We start from the raw sequence: 20,758 nt of genomic DNA on the forward strand, positions 1-20,758 counted from the left end.
CCTTTCCTGTCATATCACACTTTTTTTGCGTCAGCTGCATGCCAACAATAAAACCATATGGTGGTTTCGTTGTTATGTCTATTTCCAACAAACCACAGGAACAAAGAGGTTTTTTTCCTCGTTTGACAGTACACTTAACTTGATCTATTGATGCATCACTGAGCTGTTGTTTGGCTGCCGTTTAAAAGGGGTTTGCTCACATTGAGCTGAAGGCACACAACCATGTCAGCTGGAAGGATTCTAGCTTTCTTCGCATTAATTGGTGAGACATTGAACAAGGTTTGTGTTTTGTTTTTGTCTCTGTCTCTGAAAGTTGTTTTTTACGTTTTCCAGCAGGTATTTCCAGCACTCAGACATCAGATTGCTCATATTCTGGGCTTGTGAATTATTTAAACCTGACAAATGGACTCCTAACAATGATAAGACCTGTAAGAAACTGGACCGACCCCACCAGTGTTCAGCTGGATGTGGTGATCTATGGTATTTTAGACCTGGTAGGTGTCTTTATCTGTGAGTCCTGTATTAAATCTGATGTGAATAATTTTAATGCATCAGTTACCAACTGAGAAAATAAAGAGAAAATACTTCTCTAAAGAATATTTTTCTCATATGGAGAAATCATTTAGAATTTGTTGTTTGTATGCAGGATGAAAAGGCTCAGTCTCTCACAACCCATATTTGGACACAAATGGTAAGACCTTGTACAACCATTGAACCATTTGAAAAAAATATAAAAGAAAAATTAAAACCTTTTCAAAACTATTTTGTAAGTATTGGCAGAGCGAGTTCCTAACATGGAATTCGTCAGATTTCTGTGGGATAAATATGCTGGTCATTCCAAGGTCGATTCTGTGGACCCCAGATCTAACCATCCAGGAAGAGTAGGTACTAGTCACTGCTTTAGAGATTGACTTTATGTACTGATTTTACCAGACGTGATTAAAACTAAACTCAGTACAGTAGTTATCGAATATAAACATGGGACCATGTTATGTGTATAAAGGAATCCAGTCTTTACAGTCTCTGTTCTCGTTCTCCTGCAGCACCTCTGATACTGGGACAGTTCAGGACAGTCCGCTTATCACTTTATTTCCAGAGGGTTTAGTGTCTGCAAACCGGCACCAGCGGCTGACCTCCACTTGTCAGCTCAACCTCTACCTGTTCCCCTTTGATACACAACATTGTAACATCACATTTTTATCTTTTAACTACTTTGGTAAATCACATCAGACAAACTGCAAAATCAGCTGTTTTAGAATAAACCTGACAGAATGAAACAAATGACCAAGATCTATCTCCACAGCTGACGGTGTGAAACTAGGATGTAACCAGAGTGGCACAAGTCTCACTTCACTCTCTGAGCAGTTAATGGCGACTCAGGGAGAGTGGCAGCTTGTGAACATTAGCATATTCAGTTACTCTTTTACGAAGCAAGGTGTCTCTCGCAGCAGACTCACATACATGGTAGGAAAACATTTCATAATTTAAAAATTATCAAATTGTTCCTCATTCCCGAGCTGTGTTTAACTTTAGAAATGTTACCCTTTTTTAAGGTCTCAATTAGAAGAAGGCCGTTGCTTTATGTGGCGATTTTTGTAGTGCCTCTGTTCTATTTATTGATCCTGGATTTGGCCACGTTCTTCATCAGTGAAGCATGTGGTGAAAAGCTGGGCTTCAAAGTCACCATACTTCTGTCCATCTCAGTTCTATTGCTGATTCTTAAGGATATGTTGCCCTCCACTGAAGATACGTTACCAGTGATTGGTAAGCAGCCACACACACACACACACACACACACCACATTTACTGACCTGTGGTGTCTCTACACTGTGATTCTAGTCACCTTCTGTACTGTGATCTTTGGCCTTGTGGGGATTAGTGTTCTGGAGGCCATGCTGGTGAGCTTCTTACTAGACTTGGATAGTTACTGTGTGTGTAAGGAGGCTCCATGCTCTGTTGATGTACATGACGTGGGGACTTCGTTGGAATCCAGCCATCACAATGGTAATTCATATTAAATGAATAGATTCCTTTTGGAGTAAATTGGAGAAATTAGTTGTCATCAGTCTACCTTACCTTTGAAAAAACAGTAATGGGTTTTCTCTGACAAGGATGAAAAAGATCATGTACTTTTATCAGTGAAAGGTTCAAACACATGCATTGGATTGGAGAAACATACAATACACTTGCACCAAGAGGTGCTTGGTTGATATGGCGTGCAGTTTGGCAGAAAGACCGGAGAAAGTGCAAATATTTAGTGTAATATGAGTGTGAGGGTGGAAATAGTTAGTTTTAATTAAACATGTTTCATAACCTAAACCACATGTTTATTATTGCAACTGTGATGATGAAATGTTGTGTTGCTTTCACGGTGTGCTCCTTTTGTTGCAATATGAACACAAGTGCTCTGGTAGCGTGATGAATGTGTCCACTCTCCTTTTAACTCTTGTTTGGTGTAAGCAACAGCTGTTTAGTTTTGCCCATTGAGTCTGGAGCATGTTTTTACAGTTTGAGGCAATGAACCAAAAAGGTTTGAAAGTGAAACCATGAGAGAAACTGTAGTTTTTGCAGTTTTTAAGTGACCTAATGTGTGTGTCTTTTTGCCATTGTACTGGTGCATTAATGATCCTACAAATCGATAAAGCACAGCAATAATTAATACAGCTTTTTTTCAAATTATGTTTTCCATTTACCATCCAGAGACTGTTGCAAATGAAGAGCAAGGGCGGGTGAATTTAGAGAGTCACTTTTCTCTGGATCTGCCCTGTGACCTCAGCGTGCTCAGGCAAATACTGGAGGAGGTGAAGGCAGCTCGACAGGAAGCTGAAGGACAAGGCAAAGCCCGGAGGAATCATGTATGTTACAGACGACTGGCTCGAATCATAGATAATGTGTTTTTTACATTCTATTTTTTAGGAGTTGTAACTTTTTTACTTTGCATGTATATAATTTGGATTCAATGCTCTATGCACTCAATGCACTAAAAATGGAAGTTAGAAGTGTCTCATCTGCTAAACATTCTTTACATCACCTGGCTAAAAACAGAAAAAGCAAAGCAAAACTATTTTAGCTTGTCTTATTGTGTCATCTGGAATTCTTATTTTTCTCCTTTCTGGGGGAGAAGAGTTCAAGGTAAAACAAAGCTGAGCATATACTGTATACTGAGCATACATCTGTGGCTCTTTCATATTTCCACTTGATCTGAAAGAACAGCTAAGTGAGATGTTGAAATCCCCTCAAATTGCAACATTGCATGGCTAATTGTGACAATGCACTAATTTTCAAGAGTTTCAGCAGTTACTTGTATTTATCTTTAATGTATGATATTTACATTCTTTCATTCATTGGTTTATAGTATTTATTATGTTTTCTCATACATCAATTGTTTACAAACAAGCTTTGCAAAGCCTTGACTTTAAATAAAAATGTTTGGTTTAGTTTGCTGTTTTGACTTTCAGTTTCCAGTGAAACAACTAAATAAAGTCCCCGTTTGTTCTATGTTCTATTAAATACATTTATTATGAATGAAGGAAAATTCATATAATTAATGTATTTTGTGTGTATACTTGTATGGGCATATGTGACACTACTGTTTACAAAGTCAACAAACAAACAAAAACAAAAGCAATTCAATGTTATTAAATAATTCCGGGAAAAAAGTAATTTATTCAGATTGCAATAATTAATTATATACTCATATTTGAATTTAATTGCGTTGGCTGTAAGATATTGAAACTGGCTGATAGACTTGTAACAAAGTCAAATAGATAAAACTATGTGAGTGAAGTACACATTTAAAATGATAATTATGTCCACATTTAACTAATTGTAGTTAGCTACCTTATACGTCACAAGACTTGCACACGTGTCATATGTTTTTATCGTCCTTAAAATAGGTTCGATCGTTACATTACCATGACCAGTACGGACGGGCGGGTACAAACCAACCGGAAACAAATATATCTCTATCTCTATCTAAATTCTTAAAGATATAATTCGCGTATATTGAAATTAAGTGTACAAGGAATATAACAGGCTTCATAAATAGAAACATACTGCTATCAGTATAGGTAACCAAAAACCAAACCAAAAAATTGTGATAATGTGATTTGGATTGGACTGTCCTGTTCTACAGCCTATCAAACGAACCAAAAAAGGCATCAAGGTGAGTGTATTTACGACCATAATTGGCCTTCATAATAAAATCTACGTTATAACGTTAAAAAAATCAAGTTACTTTAATAAATCGTGTTATGTAAATATTACATTTTGTTTTTTGTTTATATATAAGATAAACAAACAAGCACTTTGAAAACCTAGAGCCATTACTGAGGAAAAATATTAAGATGCAATTAAAAAAATATTAGTCGGTTTATTTGTTTAGGTCGTTATTACAGATCAACGCTGGTCCATTGTCGACTTTAAAGGGATTTATTTTGAAGGAAGTACCGGAAGTTATATTTTTGCTAGCGTAAGCTAGGCATTTGCTCATGCGGGAAGAGATCAGCTGGTTGGTTAGTTTACTGCTTCTGTTAGCTTAGTGTGTCAGCATTCGTAGTCCATGGGAAAGCTTTTCCCCCCTCGGGTTACGCTGACTTCCGCCTCATTTACTAAACAACCAAACAGCTAATGTTTGCTGACTGGCTGTTATCTGCGTGTATTCAGCTCGCTAGTGAGGCTCTGAGCTTGGAGCATCCTGCTAGCCTGGCAGCTAAATTAGCAAAACACACTGGAAATCGAGAAGGTACAGTTTTCACTCATTTTCAGTAAGTCTGCTTAGCTACAAAATAACCTACGTATTATAACTGTTAAAATTGAAGCGTCTTATTGATTCTACACGTGACAATTGTCGCTAACAAGAAATGTTAAAGCCAACGACACTAAAATTTTTAGAACAGAATAGTCAACTTTAAAACAACGTCCAGTGTCAAATGAAAGAGGAAGCTGCATCCACATGTCCACGCCAGACGAGTTCTACTGGTCTGTACACATCAGCTGATTGATATATAAACCACATTCTAATTCTATAAAATCTTAGTCTTATATTCATGTATTTGCAGTCTGTTTACAATCAGCAACAGAACAAGGTGACAGAGATGTGCTTATCTGCAGGGCTGTTGTTTTCTCTTCAGGTGAGGACCAGTGTCACTGATCATGGCAGGTGGAATTACAGAGACCGGGGAACCCTACTCCCCATTTGTAAGTATCATTTAGACTTCTGCAATAATTGATAAACTGTGAATCTTCACTTTCATGAAACAATTGAAAGTAAAGCCTTTGAGCACATTGTAACACATGTACAAAAAGTAAAGTAGTCAAAATACTCCATGGTGACTGTTTCTGGCGAGATTTATTGTAGAAGTGTCATCTGGACACAAGGTGTGGGTAATAAAGGGAATCCAGTGGTACTCAGTGAAGCTGATGAAGCCACAAGTCTTTAAAGTTTGTTGTTACAGCAGCCTAGCTTTGCAGACACTGCTCACATGAAGGTTTTAGGAGCTGCAGCATTACACACATGAGTGCAAAGTCCACTCAAGTCAAGTAAAAGAATTATGAAAGGTTAAAGAAGCTGAGAAAGATATTGTTGTGTTCCTTTTATGTGACACATTATTTTTACGTGCTGAAATTTCTGTCACACATTATATCATAAAACTAAAATCATATTTTAGCAAAACCGTTTCAACCAAGTCAAAAGTGACACTCTTTGTAAGTAGTATTGTGCGTATGAGAGTGGAAAATAATGAGGAAGTTTAAATGCTTACACATTCTTCTTTTTATACATGACTATGGCGTGAACCCAGTTTTCAGCCTTTGTTGGTTTCTGCTTTTGCTTACTTGTGTCTTTGCATATGATATGTACCATGCATCTTGTTGTTGACCTGTTCTTTCCAGGAAGCTAATGCTTTGAATCATTAAAGCACCCTGCTACCAGATAGCAGAAAGAACTACTCAATTAGCCCGGTTGTATCCCTGGACAATGGCTGGTCAATCTACTTAAGTCTGATCCTTATCATTAAGGGTGCTGAAGAACACCTGATACTGTAGTCCCTGGGATTTTGTGTGTAAGAAAATCTAGAGCAAGTAAATAATTAATCCTTATAGGAAAGTAGTTAAGTGTAGCAGAAAACTGCAACAGTTGTAGTGAGTGGAAATGGGACATTACAACATACTGTAAATCCTGTAGGTAAATTTCAGAGGCCATTTGTTGGATGCTTATGTGTTAACCTTCCATTCTGCTCATGTCATTTATAGGTGGGATTGGTGTATATGTTCAACCTGATTGTGGGAACAGGAGCTCTGACGATGCCCAAAGCATTTGCTGCAGCTGGCTGGGCGGTCAGCTTAGCTCTAATCTCCTTTTTAGGATTCATGAGGTAGGTATTGATCTGGCCCCAGTGTCTGTGCCCTATTTCACCCTACATGTCTAACATCTTCAAAAGGTTGACACAGCAAGGCATACAACATAGATATGGAATGTTGTACCCACTCACATTCTGCTTTAATGATGAAATACACATAGGTTTTATTTTCTGCATATGATACCAGGATAAAAAGCCCTATAGCAATGAACTGATCTGGGTTCTGTGGTTAGCTTCCTAACCCACATATGAAGAACTGGTCAAGGGTCAAGTGTGTTTAGTCAACTGTGGTGGAATTGTATCTACTAGCTTTGGATGAACACATCTGATGCAGGTAATCCGCAGGCATAAGGACCAAGTTTAGCCGTACAGCATCACCAGTATTGTCCATTAGAATAAATAATTATTAAAGCTTGGATATAATGGAGAAACTAGACAACATTGTCATTGTTGTTTTGAAATATAATTCTTACTATTCCAGACTGTTTTCCATTATGTTACCTAAAAGGTGTTTAAAATACAAACACACTGAATGCTATTAGTTGCCAGCTTCCATAAAGTCAACACAAAACATCCGGGTATCTGTTTCGAAGGTGTTATTCCAGCTTGTTAACCAGTTGTTGTCCTCTTCTTGATTTGCTCCACAGTTACATGACCACGACCTTTGTGATAGAGGCGATGGCAGCGGCCAATGCTCAGTTGCGCTGGAAGAGGAGAGAGCAGGAGGAGGTGAGATGTGTGTGAGATAGACACACACATACACATACACATACACATACACATACACATACACATACACATACACACACACTCTCTCTCTCTCTCTCTCTCTCCACTGTTTTTCCACTGTCTGTGATGCAGTGGTGATGGTGAGCACACCAACTTTTCACTTTCAGTAGGAAGCGGTATGTGTTTTCCAGAAGGCCTGTTTTATTCCACATTCTCAAGTTAAATGTGGTTCTTGCCACCTTGTCACTTCAACACTGTACTCAATTACCCAGGGATAGAACACAGTCCTCAGTCATTTTTACTTTGACTAAGAAAACGTCTGTGTGCTCTCTAAATGGCTGGGCCTTTGCTATTTTCCTCCCCCTGGAGCAGAAGTCATCTTGCTTAATGCCTGTGGGTTTGTAGTTGAAGAGTTATGAGCCTGAAGACAATAGCTGGACTCTAACTGAGCCTCGGCATTTAGTCTTGATCAATGACTCCTGTACCGCCATTTAATGGAAAACTGGAAATGTTAACAACTGCAGCTTTCATTTCTAAAGCCCATTACTTTATATTATTAAGTACACATGCTGAAAACTCATAACTCAGTCTTGCTTATGTTGAGAAGTTAGGAAAACAAGCAACTCTGAAAGAGTTTCACACATTTGTATCCCCTTCACAGGTTGAAGACAGCGACTCCAGCTCTGATTACTCAGATGACGATCCGGTGGGAAGGAGTCGGTCTGAGCCAGAGACGAAGCCCATCCTCTCTGTTCGTGAGTATCGTGAGTATAAGATGGTTTAAAATGTGTTTTTAAGCTAGATGTATAAGGTGTTTATAAACTCACATTTAGTTCAGTTTGAAATACCTGCTAAGGGATGTGTGATCAACCTATTTTAGTATGCAGTAATAGTTATAGCTAAGATCTTTAATCGTTTGAGTTTGGCCAGAAAGATGCCTTGATAATAATATAATTGAATTGCAGCACATGAAAAATATAAGCACTAGCCCCATGAACCAGGTTTGAACCCATTTCATTGAATCATCGTGGTGCTGCTTTTCATTTTAATGTTTTCACAGAGCGATCCGGAGGTCACGTCGATCACTTTGACATCGTGGAGCGGGTCGAGATGGGTCAAATGGCCTCCATGTTCTTCAACAAAGGTAACATCCATGTGGCCTCAAGCCTCCACTCCTGCTGCTCATTAGTCAGCCAACAGCAGACGCCTCCGTCATTAGCGCCGTCTAACATTTATGGAGGAGCAGTGAAGGTTGTGTGGGATAATTCAGGAAAGATTTTTTTACTCTTTTAATGTCCATTCCTCACATCCACAAAAGAAGGCTGCTGGCTCTGTAATTGGATGCAATTATTTATGGATAAATTGCCTTTGGTTGTAATTACCTGTTTGAGACCTCATCAAGGCTGTTAATCTCCCTCGTGTGCATGTGTGTGGGAAGGGCTACAACCTGCACTTGTAACAAAGACGACGACGCTTCTGGCTAAATGATGTGGGAGCTAATGAACCCTCTGATAACCTGTAATATCAAATTGAATGCAGACTCACCTTGAACCACACACAGAGGGAACCTTGTGGCTTCCCATCCCACATTTCGCTGTCCTAGCTGTGGCTGCACACGACTTGTCTGCTCGCATTACATCGTGAGCCGCTCCTTAACCTCATGAAAGTCACAGTGTGCAGCCTCCCTGTTGTCGCGGGGAATAAAGGAACAACAAAAGGTCAAAGCTCTGACAGCATCATCTGGTGCGACACGTCCCGTCCTTAACGGTTTGGGCACTAGGTGGAGCACTCGGCGCGCGCAGGGCGCTCAGCAGCCGCTCTGGCCCACACGTGTGGACGCACTCATGCGTGCCGTCATGCAGCCCATGCTGCTAAAGCCGCAGTGAGCTCGCATCCTTTCAGCGTCCCGTGACTCACTCGACTGTCCTGCCTGTTAAAGGTGAGGCGCTAAAATATAATTTTTGCTGATGAGCTTTCCCACCATGACACGGGGCATGTGCAGGTGGAGCATGTGGAGGTATCGATTGAGGAAAATGAGTTTTCTCTCCTCCGCTCTCTTTCGTTACACTGTGGGAAAGCTGCTCAGTGACTCTAATCAGAAATGAATCAGATAGGCACGAGTCCCAGCGCATGCTCTACGGGGAAAGGGGAGAAGCAGCTCTTTTGTCTTTCCTGACAACACAGGCCTTCTCATTTCTTACCTACTGTCCAGAATCTTGTACTGTGTGCAGATGATAAAATGTGACATTTTTATCCCAGTGCCAATGATAATATTTCTAATAGGGCACTTTGAGATAAATCTGATACCAACTGTACTGAAGGAGCATTTAAATTTCATATTCATCCCTAGTTAATTATGGGGTGCTCTGCAGATCTCTTTAGCCAGTCACTTGACCCTGCATGACCTCCACATGCTCTGGCTAATTAGAATTTATGTAAAAATATGTAACCCACCTGCGCAGCGGTACAACTGTCAGCAATGTGCTGGTCACTGATTGCATAAATATCTAAGTCCTTAGGATTGATAATTTAGCTCTTTTTCACTTTGCTTTGAATCTGAAGCTAAAAGCAGCCAGGTTCTGTTTACCTACTTGCAGAAATGCAACAGGACGCCTGTCGATGCATCTTGGCCGTCTTTTGCATGGGACCTTCTGTACGCTTTGTTGGATGATGCAACGTAATCCAAACCGCTCCAGAAAACAACTTGTTTAAATAGCAACGGATTATGGGTGTGCGGAGACAGATTTTGACATTTGATAACAAGCAGCTTTCTCCTAAAGCAAGGAAACAAAACTAAATCCACTGCAGGCAAGCGGCGGTTTGCACTGACAGGTGTAATTTGCTCATTCCTGTTGTTGTTCAAGCACCTAAACAGGAAAGAAAAGAAGTCTGTTGAGGTTTAAGGACAGTTTTAGCACCACCTCCCTACTCTTCCCTGATGATAAAGGGGAGGCACAATCGCAAAGTTGACTCAGAGTTCTGCAGCCTGGCAGACAATTAAAAGACACCCCTCTTGCTGTTGAAGAGGCACTCTTAGAGGGCATTTGACTTCCTCCTGGGCTGAAATTGACGTGGGAGCCGCTGCAGCACCAGCAAGGCAGGCTTGGAATAAGGCCATGGGTATCGTATCAGCCTGACCTGCTGCCGCTGACAGGAATGTTGATGGGGGCTGGTTTATCTGCGCCACTGTGGAAATGTGTTTCTGTAACCTTCACGTTGACGATTTGATAGTTGATTAGAAGACGACTTTGGCTAAAGTCACAAAGGGAGAGAGAGTAACACAGCGCTGCGCTTGCATCACTGTCTTCCCTCAGCTCTTCTTCTGTCTGCGATGTGATGCGGTGGTTAACGTGGTGCCTGTCCAAACAGAGAGATTGTTCCTTAACTGTGAGCCATTCTTCCCCTGACATACGGAGAGCATGGCAGCGAATAATAATTCACCCCGCTTGCAATCCGCGCCTCTTTCCTTAATGAGAACCAAACATGGCCACATCCATTTTTAATACTTCAGTGACTTTTACTTAAATGTCATACTTGTTCATTGAGAGCACTTGAAAAATAAAATTTCGGAGCGCCCGAAGCAGTGGCAAGATAAATGGACATGTATGCTTCAGCTTGCAGCCTAATCATTTTCCATAAGTCATTGCTAAAATAGTTTCCTGCGTCAGCTTTGTGAGCCATGCACTTTAATTTCACAGTGTATTTTATAGTGCCTAGCTGCGATCGGCCTAACAGATCAGTAGTTTAGTCGTGCTAAGGAAGCCTGGTTATGTAAAACCTCCTTGTTTCAGTCGTGCTACAGGTTTAATCTTTAAACCTATTGATTAAAAGCACCAGTCATTTGAACTCATGCAGATGTTGGGTTCCAGGTTTCCTGCATCACAGACGCTGGGTGTCGACCTATATTAGCTTCTTTGTACTGTCCTATTTACTTATTTGGAGACAGACTGTTAATAGTGTCTTTGCCTCAGGGCCTGACTCAGTTTAGATTTGATTTGTGAATGTCTATAATCTCGGTTCATCAAAGTTCCACTGTGATATTTCCCGAGAGAGGGGGAGAGGTTAATGGGGTGAAATTCATATCACTCATTTTTATTTCAGATGCTTTTCTTATGGCACCTGCAGTTATTTGTGTTTACAGTCTGAACTTAGAGGCCAGTTTGAACTAGACTTGTTGTAAAACAGTCCTTAAAATGTCATTGTCACCATTAAAGCTCCAAATGCATCAGCATTTCAGCACAGTTAAGTCTTTAGTCTTAATGTGTTTCCTTTCATTGACGCTGTAGAGGGGAGGTTGTCAGGTCTCCTGTCAGTCAGTAGCAACGTGATGATGGATAAGGATGCATTTCACAGCTACGTGAAAGGACCCGGCTCTTGCAGAAAGGCCCATTTGCAGCATTTTTGCCTGTGGCTCTGGATAAATGAGAAGTATTAGTTACAGTACCGTGAAGGCCGGCATCCCTGTGGTCACGCCGTGCTCTGGTATCGCTTACTGACAGCAGCAGAGCACGGTTCACCCTGTTCCTGGTGGTTCCACTGAGACACTAATGTGCCTCGTTCATGTTGGGCCATAGGAGTCGATATACGACAAACTGTTTCTCCTCACAATGTAAGGAGGAGGATTAAATTCTCATTTGCCAATGTGTTTGCAGCTGAATGATGTTTTAACAAATTAGTTTAGTGTCATAGAATTGTGTCATAATGGGAAAAAAAACCTTTGTGTATAAAAGAGGGAGAAGAGTTTAATGGAAACAGCTGAAATAATTGAGTGATGATTAAACTATTTTTATACATGCCTCCTCTAATGTGAACATAAGCTACATTTGCTTTATCCTTTAAATTGAATACAGTTAGGGTTTGGGTTGATTTTGAAGGAAACTGTAATGGGCAAGAAAGCTCCTGATGCTGATGATACTGTTGATGAAGGATGGGTAAAAGGATATTATTCATGCTTTTGGTAGTTCGTAATGACTTTGTTGTGAGTTTTATAAGTGGATAAATGGCTGTTTGCGCCGCCTGCCAGCTCCTGCTACAGGTTTGTTTAAATGTTAGTAGACATCCTCAGCCTTTAATTCATAACGAAAGCACTGTAGCTTGTGAAGCTGTAAATCTGTCATCGTTTAAGTTTCTTTTTAATGGACTCCCTGCTCTAATTTCTTTAGCAGTAATGAATTAACTGTAGGCTCCACCTGGACATATGAACCCCCTTTGGAAAAGTCAAGAGCATGATAGATGTGCTTTGCACTGCGATGATCTGTCTGGTAAACGCTCTTGATCCTGCTATTAGGGTGTGTGGGGGACCACAGGAGGGCACGTAGTTAAAAGCATCCTGCTGCTGGAAAATAACGGCTGAGGGGGAATTTTTCCCTAATGGACTAATGGGTTTTTTTTAATTAATGCTATTAATATTTTTTGTGGAGCAGTAAGATGATCTGCTGTCTCAGAATGAAGGATGAAGGGACTGAATGAGTGAAGGTGTGGATCAGTGTGTATATTAATAGAGATTGAACAATGGTGGTAAAGTCTGACACACGGCCATGAACTATATATTACAAAGCATAAACTTGCTGTTGATTTCATGCTACTTTATGGATCCAACAGATTTTTTGGGCACATCCGAGTCCTTCATGTCTTGATCTCTCTTTTTATTTTTCTTTCAGTTGGTGTGAATATGTTCTACATTTGCATCATAGTCTACCTGTACGGAGACTTGGCCATCTACGCCGCAGCTGTGCCTATATCCCTGATGGAAGTTGCGTGGTAAGAGTGTTCTTGCTTTATTGCAGTCACTGTCAGTTTTGTTTTAGAATGTACTGCAGGATTTTTAGACGCTGTCCTTGGGAAAAAAAAAACATTTGCACCAGCTGCTACTTTCAGTTTTGTCAAGATGCAGCACATCTGTCTCCATCTCATTTGTTCCTCTGCCCCCTCACCTTGGTCCTCTTGGCACCTTCTGAACTCAGGACCAAGACAATAACGCTTTGCTGACCGGGCCTTTAGGCCGACTGACCTCTCCGGTGCTGCTGGCTTCTGAGACGCATTGACTTGCTTCCAGACAGAAGTTTATTGGAAGCCTTTTGGCAACACTGGATGAGAATAGGGTGGTTCATATAGTGGCAGATTCTGCCCTTAAGAGCCTGGGCCACCGAAATACCCATATTCCCTTCAGTGTTCTACTGAGATGATTTCAGGCTGCTGACAGTTAATTTTTCTGACAGTGAAGTCTTTCACCATACAAATCAATCAACATCATATATTTAGTTTAGAAAATCCTCCAATGCTAAGAAAAGTTTTAGAGAAGGTCTTTAAATAAACACACTACCGCAATACTCATTCACAAAACTAACTGAGGTGATTCTTTATCAAAAAAGATTCTTAAAATTACACACAGGTTTAAGTATTTATAAACTGTCCTGTATCATTAGATTAAAAGAAAAAACGCCACAGTCTGAAGTTTGTCTCCTACTCCTAACTGTTGTTGTGACAAAGCTGTCCTTCCTCATCCTGTCCGGAGGCGTAGCACACTGATGCTGTCTTATCATATTAAATCCTCTCCTACCGCCGACCAAACCTTGATAACATTTTGGCGAGAATAAACGTAAAACGTAACTGCAACTTCAAAAAGAGTTTGCCCCAAAGCATAAGTTCTTCTTGGCAACATGGGCAGAACGGCGTTATTAAAGCACACTCAGTCACGCACCGGTGATAGGGCAATGATAGGGCCTGTGAATGCTTTTAAGTGATACTCCTTACGGTTCCACTTTCTCTGCTGCTCCCAGCATTAGCTTCTCCTCCAGCTGAGTGGTCTTATTGTAGCTTTGATGGTGTTGTAATGAGAGTTTACGCCATATATTTGAGTCAATGACCTCCAGCGTGCACAAGTTTCTGAGAAGGTTGAGTTTCGTTAAGGCGTGTATGTGTGTCCGCTTCTGTTCTGTGCAGTGGAAACCACTCCTGCAGCGCTGGAAGTGTGAAGTACAATGATACAGACCCATGCTGGGGTCCTGTCACCAGGAAAAATGCCTATCGAGTCTTTCTGGTAAGTGTTAAATCCTCATTCCAGCAGCGTGCACCTGTGTTTACCCCCATGTCTACCTGTAAATTGCCTTCTCCCTTCAACAGCACAGTTTAAGGTAAGATTTAAATGTCAGAGCTGAGGTTATCTTTGCAACTTGTCTGTTGTGAGAATCTTTATTTCATTATAAAATCCTTGTTGTCATTCTGAACTACATCAACAAATTGTCAGCCAATATACGTGTAAGAGTGTACACACCACCCAACCACTTGGCGTCGCAGCTCCCGTGTTAACAGTGGATCACAACTCGCCTGGGTTCCAATGTCTTCCATCCTCCGAGCCCCTGTTTCTCTCAAAACTCCCCAGACCATCCACCTCTGCAGCCCACAGGACACGTGTGAGCGTACCCTTGAAGTCCTAAACAAGCCAAACTCAGTGATTTCCACCCAAGCTTTAACTTTGTAACGCGACAGTGATAGATGTGCTGATCTCCTTCTGTATAATTTCTCAGCCTCCCTCCTGTCTGCAGTTTTTCCTGTTCTTTTCTCACTTGCAGTCTATTAGAATGACCTTACCCCAAACCATTTGCCAATGAATGAACTTCTCCCATAGCATAAGGCTCTTACAGTATTCACAACAATGAAATAGATTTATAGATATTTACCAGCTAACATGGACAATTGGGGTCTGTGTTTGACCATGACTAAGTTGAAAGAGGTGTAACACATCCCTGTATTGAACGTTAGATTTTGCTTATATTTAAAGCTGTCTAATACATTTGTGAGGTTGTGTGATAGTTTGGAACCTTATAAACCCTCTTCATCGGCTGTGGCTGTTTTTCACAAGCTCAGCTCTTCACACTGTGTAATTTTTACCCGCAGTTGTTGCATGTATATAAGATTTAACTACAGTCCCCAGACTAGCTTGTAAAATATGTAATTAAATGATTTAGCTAGTGTTTCATATTCACCGCCTTGGCAAGGTGATATGGTAATATAGGCAAATTAAGCAGTGGCGCAGTCAGCACTTCCAGTAAAGGCTTAACACTACTGTACCTTCAAAATAAAATGCATTATTGATAATTACGTCAAAACATTTATACATCTTAAAAGATGGATACAACAACAGTTTTCGTAATACACAAACACACTGTCATCATGGATGTAGACACTGGTGGCTGCTTCAGAGCTCGTGCACAGCAGCTGATTGGTGCTGTGCCCTGTCGGCTGGCTTTCACAGGTTCACAGGCTGTCACCTTAGCACACTGCCTGGAATCATAAGAGCAAATAACTGACAATAACTCATCAGCTGTGCTCTACCCTGTGGAGAGACCCATCACAACGCACTCTGCCCAGGACCTAACCGGGCTTCATATACAGTGAGGGGAGCAGCAAGGGCAAGATTCCCTCTTTTCCACAATGCTGTCACTCAGGGAAGCCATTCTCTAGAATGGAAGACTAGACTTTTATGTTATAGAAGTCTGGAGAAATGTGTTTAGTTTGAATCTACTCTGAAACTCAGAAACAATCTCTGAGGTGTTATCTGTCCGGTCAAATCAATCAAATTGATGTCTTAAGCCACTCTGATTCCTCCCCATCCATCCATCCATCCTGGAAGACTCACTATTGTAATGAGTAAGTTACTGTGAAGTCATAAAGCCAATAATAAGAACTAAATAAATGTGCATGAAGCAGTTTGTTGCCCTGTTGTAGTTCCCAAAATTCCTATGATTCATAGCGTCACTAATCTGAAAAAAGATAATCTTCACAAGAATGTACTGTACTAGTGTAATGTTTCGTACTATGAGTTTAATATACACCAATAAAGGCCTGTAGCGGTGCGTTGAGGCCAGCGGCTCATTCGTTTCTGTGGGAATTACTGTGTGTCGCTGGGGACATTACTGCAGCCATAACACTTCTGGAGTTTGGAGAATGACGAGAGATTAAAGTGCGGCCTGATTATGGTGTTCCTCTAAAGAGCTCTAATCCCTGTGTGGGTGAGGGAGCGAGAGGCAGCGGGACGGAGAGAGTTGTTGTGCTGACGGACAGGAGCCGCCTCTCGTGAGTCCTGCTGCACTGCTGTATAAATTGTTCTCCGAGCGTTGAGAGATGCTTTGCTTTCAGTTGTGGTTGGATTTGTTTTGAGTCTCCGAGCACCTGCCCTTCTGTAATCAGCAATGAGGAACACATTCAGCGTTGTAGAGTTCTGACTCTGTTTGCAGTTTGTTAATGAGTGTGGCAGTGGAGTCGGTGTTTTCTGTCTATCTGGACCTTGGACTGTGTTTAAAGTCTGGAAGCTGTGGTTGAATTTAGCTCTGCGGCATCTTGGCTTCTCATTTGCTCCACACTTTAGGCTTGTTCCTGTGCGGTTTATACGACGTTGAATTACCCAATCTATCCACATAGCATACTCCAGTTCATCAGCCGTCAAGACAAGTCCGCACAAAGTGGTATTGACTGTCATTATAGCAGACACCATGATGTTTAAATTCACAAAGTGACATAACCAACACTAGAACTACGCCGTGTTAATAAGGCCAAAGCCGCTTGGTTGATTTTTCATCAGGTCAGTGTTTCGGTGTAATCAGTATTGACTTCACACGTCAGCACCTTCAGCCATGGACACGTCGTTGGAACCCCTTCATCCATCCGAGGCTCTGTTCCCATTGACGTCTCATGTTTACTCCCTGAGGGGTGGGGTCCCGTATGTCCGGAGTTCGAGGGTGTGAAGGGAGATGCAGGCTGTTGCGTAACCGTGCACTCGCTGTTGATCCTAGGCCTTTGCACAGCTTTGATTGAAAAGACTAAGCTGCTGTGCAACTGTGAGGTTTTTGTTCAGCTCTAACAGTGATTCCAGAGACCTCAATTAAACTTTTGTCCTTCATTGTCCCCCGCTAGGTTTTTTTTCTTTTCTTCTCACCACGGGGACAGGCCTCAGTGGCTCCACTCGGCTGGACAGCCCGTACAAGTTAAATGGCTGATTTATTGTTCTCCCAGTGTGTGCGGAGTGATGGAAAATCAATGCTGTATATGAGCTAAAAGGCACATTATGCTTGCGCTGCATGTTCGCTTCTCATCATCATGCAGATGTTTCAATTTACCCCACGTCTATTAAGCCTTACATTTTGTCGTGCAGTGAAAAAAAGTTTATTTGACGCACGGTCAAAGTTCTTCCCTGACCCTTAAGAGTTCAAAAATTACTCACCCCGCCAACTTTTTCCATATTGCTCTGACTGATTAAGTAACTGAAAGGTTTCAATGACCTTGTGCCTTGATGCCTGTTGCCTGTGGGCGTTAACTACATTCACACCTGAGCTTTATTAAAGTGTTTCTTTGCAATTAATGGAGAGAAGAGTCTGTGTCAATATGTAGATGAGATTGAGGAATTAAAAACCATCACCCTTATTCTGAACTTTACCATTTTGCCATACAATGTTACAAAATTTACTCCTTTCAAATGTAAAGTAAAAGTAGTTGCAAAAGTTGTTGGTTTAGAACATGTGTACTTGTAATATAACAGTTCGATCAAGGCCTCTGTGCAACGTGTTTTTAGCAGGTTACGCTCGGTTTGTTGTCGCAGGGACGTTCTTTGCGTAGCTGAACACTCCTCACTGACTCGAACGGGGCCAATGACTTTCCCAGGCAGGGCCGGAACTGTGGGCGGAAGACAGTGCAGATGGTTTAATTGAGATTCTCTCAGCAGGAAGCAGTGTTTGAGCCGCCATCCACACTGGGGGAGTCCACTCTCCACAACCAGCAGGAAGCTGCATCAGATCAGCAGATCAGGACACGGAGATGTACAGTGCTGCGGGTGCAGGGATGACTTGTGTTGGGATGCTGCAGAGGTCACTGAGGCAGAACTAATGGACCTTTGACGAGTTTACTCATCCCATTTTCAGAGTCAATACCACGACTTGTTTTCACTAGACAAAACGTGCATCAGGGTTTCATTTATTCTGATTTGTTTCGGACACATACTGTATTATCATCTTCACCTTAGTCGCCACCCATTAATTTTTATATTTACATTCTGAATCTGTAATTATTATTTTTCACTCTCACTTTATATTGAACAAGCTTTCCTGAGTTTTTAGATGTAGTGCCGACTCCATTTTCCCACTAGGATTCTGTGGAGCAGTACGGCCGTATCTGACACATCAGAACAGCTCTAATGAAATATAAATTTTTTTATTTAGTGATAATTCCTTTGCACGTGATACAGTTGTTTATGTAAATTACTTGAAAGTAAGATAAAGTGAACACACTTTATTTGTCCCCTTTTCTTTTTACACAAGGTCTGCCACAGTGATATTTTTCTTTCTTTATTGCGATGAGGGAGGACGCTTAGAGGAGACAAATCTGCATACTGAACGGGGGGACCGTAAAGCTGGTTATCTGGTACAAGGACATTTCACAGTGATGTAATGGTCTCACTTGCTGTAGGCAAAGAAAAAAAAAACTTCAGTAAAAAGAACAGCAGTTCTCTGGCAGTTTTAAAGTGCAGATAGTTAAACATTGAAACCCAATGTAACCTCAAGGCTCCGTGCTTGTGGCTTTGCTCATTGTTTTTTAGCATGACGACAGCATCTCACCTCAACGTCTTCCTGAATCGATTAGTTAGTTAGGTCACGGTGCTCTGTAGGTGCTCCTTAGGGAACAGCAGCGTAAGTGCTGGCCACTGACCCACTGTGCCCTTCCCTAAAGTAGAGAATAAAATATCCAATCATTGTCTTTTCCAATTATGGCCGGACATATTGCACATTTACAAAGTGATCTTTATTGATTTATTCTTTAATATTTTCACAGGGTCTACCAGTTTAATTTGGGAGGAAGATGTCATGTAGTATAATGCAGCTACTTCCTCTTCCTCTGCCTCTTTCTGTGCCTTCTTTTTATAATGGTTGGGCTAATGGGCGTAGTGAAATAGCCATCGTCCTATTAAACCACTGGCAAATTATCGTTTCTCATTTCCTCCCCAGATATGTCCCAGGCCTGTCATAAATCTTCACTGTGTGCTGTTGCTCGTTATTTTTACCTTGATAGGTGTGTAATGGTTTCTTTTTTGAGGAGCAGAACCGCATATTATAGATTTAAATTAGCAAAATATCTTGTTGGCAGCAGCTTGTTCAAAGTCAAGGACTGGAGAAAATGAGTACTTATGAGTGTTTACTTTTCCAAGTGACCTTCTGTTTCTAGTTAGAACTGCAGGGGGGGTCAAAGACGTGTGAAAAGGATAGTACGTAGTAGTAGTAGTATGTAAAACTAAATAAACCTCATTTGGTCAGAGTGGGCCGTGGAGTTTTAGGCACATCCAACCTTATAGCAACAACACAACTGGAAAGTGGTTCAGGTTTTTATCTAATAGTTGGTTTAGAGCCACTATTAAAAGAAAAAAAAAATAGGTCTTAACAATCAGAAAGCTCCCTGAGTTCTTTTTTGTTCTTCTGTCAGTCTAGGTCCCTGATCTGTTCAGTTTCTGGAAGCAATGCGTGTTCAAAAATTGAGGGGTGTTATTATTTATTCATATATACATACGTGTGCTGGTGAAGGGCCTTTTCTTTGGGTAAATGTGTCCGTGACCCAAAGACCTGCAGGGCTGGGCCCAGCACACAGCCCTGTCAGAGAAGTGGATGCAGGGGCCTCTGCCGGCCACAGATAAGCCCTCAGTTATTCTCCGTCTTTACACCTGTCTCCAAAAACACAAAGCGTGCACACGCTCAGACGAATCAGCACTGAACCCAGATCAGCCACTCACTACTAGAATATGGATACACATGTGGACAAACTGGTTGGTACCCCTCTGTTAATGAACGACAGACCAACAATGTTCATAGAAATAACTTGAAGCTGACAAAAGTAAGTTTCACTAACTAACCAATTAATACCAGATATTGATTTTTGAATTGTGGCCCAAATTTAGTTTTTTTGTTTTTTCAAATAATAATTTAAAGAACATGCTCAACACTGATGTGGAGTCTGAGATCTACAACGCTACTGAAGGAAAAACAAGAAAAGGTGCAAATATGCTCAGATGTTTTGGGATTTTGTTCTGTGGATCTCCTTGTTGGATCAGTTTGCTTGAAGGCAGAGGAATGAAGCATACGTTGAAGGGAACACTCTGGTGGGATTTGATAGTCAACCAGATCCAGTGCCCATCAGTAAAAGGATCAAATGCTTCAGCCACATTGGCAGAGGCTACTTAGGCTCCACTTCATTACATAGAAGAGCCTAGTCACTAGCTGCATCTACAAATTAAAGTCTTGTGTAATCGACACCTTTTCTTAATGTGTTTCTCGTCAATTACTGCTAATAATTGATATTAATCGTGTTGTCGCTTGGCAAACATAATAACTAAAAGCTGCAAGTTGACGGGCAAGTTAAATGATCCATAAATGTTTTTTTCTTAGTAAAGGGACGCGAGGAAGGATGCACCATATATCTTGATTGTAATTGGTACTTGAAATGTGACAGCTGACATAATTTTACTCATCCATTCTTCTATTATTTGTTTGTTAACTACGTCTACTTCAGGGCAGTGTTTGCTGCTGATTGATGAGGTTGAAGGCGGACTCTCTTTCATCTTGACAAACGTGTGTTGCTGTATGCTCTTACCTTCGCGGCGTTGCCTCTCCGCCGTCTCTGCCCTCCTGTAGTAA

At 41.2% G+C, this 20,758-nt stretch overlaps 2 protein-coding genes across 6 annotated transcripts in view; both read left to right on the forward strand.

Annotated features, from left to right (window-relative positions):
• The first annotated feature begins 83 nt into the window (after positions 1–83).
• LOC114860598 (5-hydroxytryptamine receptor 3A-like) lies at positions 84–3,483 on the forward strand. Of its 2 annotated transcripts, XM_055510927.1 has the most exons (9): positions 84–262; positions 334–494; positions 647–691; positions 772–881; positions 1,044–1,216; positions 1,304–1,464; positions 1,554–1,764; positions 1,840–2,004; positions 2,701–3,483. In XM_055510927.1, the coding sequence occupies exons 1-9, from the start codon at positions 223–225 to the stop codon at positions 2,982–2,984; spliced, it is 1,350 nt and encodes a 449-aa protein (XP_055366902.1). In that variant the 5' UTR covers positions 84–222; the 3' UTR covers positions 2,985–3,483. The 2 variants fall into 2 exon arrangements, with proteins under 2 accessions (XP_055366902.1, XP_055366904.1); XM_055510929.1 differs by lacking the exon at positions 1,840–2,004.
• A 981-nt stretch (positions 3,484–4,464) lies between these two features.
• Positions 4,465–20,758, forward strand: part of tmem104 (transmembrane protein 104) — a 30,804-nt gene continuing 14,510 nt past the window's right edge. Inside the window, exons 1-8 of one of the 4 annotated variants that reach the window (XM_029159420.3) lie at positions 4,465–4,766; positions 5,133–5,199; positions 6,253–6,374; positions 7,007–7,088; positions 7,750–7,852; positions 8,149–8,232; positions 12,749–12,848; positions 14,031–14,127. In XM_029159420.3, the coding sequence (XP_029015253.1) occupies positions 5,155–5,199; positions 6,253–6,374; positions 7,007–7,088; positions 7,750–7,852; positions 8,149–8,232; positions 12,749–12,848; positions 14,031–14,127 (633 nt within the window). In that variant the 5' untranslated portion in view covers positions 4,465–4,766; positions 5,133–5,154. Of the gene's footprint in view, positions 4,767–4,823; positions 4,981–5,132; positions 5,200–6,252; positions 6,375–7,006; positions 7,089–7,749; positions 7,853–8,148; positions 8,233–12,748; positions 12,849–14,030; positions 14,128–20,758 lie in introns of those variants that run through there. The other 3 variants (XM_029159419.3, XM_029159422.3, XM_029159421.3) reach the window with 3 other exon arrangements.

Source organism: Betta splendens, chromosome 8 (assembly GCF_900634795.4).
Source record: "Betta splendens chromosome 8, fBetSpl5.4, whole genome shotgun sequence".
Classification (NCBI taxonomy): Eukaryota; Metazoa; Chordata; class Actinopteri; order Anabantiformes; family Osphronemidae; genus Betta; species Betta splendens.

What these genes read in the sequence shown, in the direction of transcription:
- LOC114860598 (XM_055510927.1), top strand. Translation starts at nt 223, where the DNA reads ATGTCAGCTGGAAGGATTCTAGCTTTCTTCGCATTAATTG. An exon ending in AGCTTTCTTCGCATTAATTG is followed by an intron (nt 263 to 333) that starts GTGAGACATTGA and finishes TACGTTTTCCAG; the next exon opens with CAGGTATTTCCAGCACTCAG. An exon ending in GATCTAACCATCCAGGAAGA is followed by an intron (nt 882 to 1,043) that starts GTAGGTACTAGT and finishes GTTCTCCTGCAG; the next exon opens with CACCTCTGATACTGGGACAG.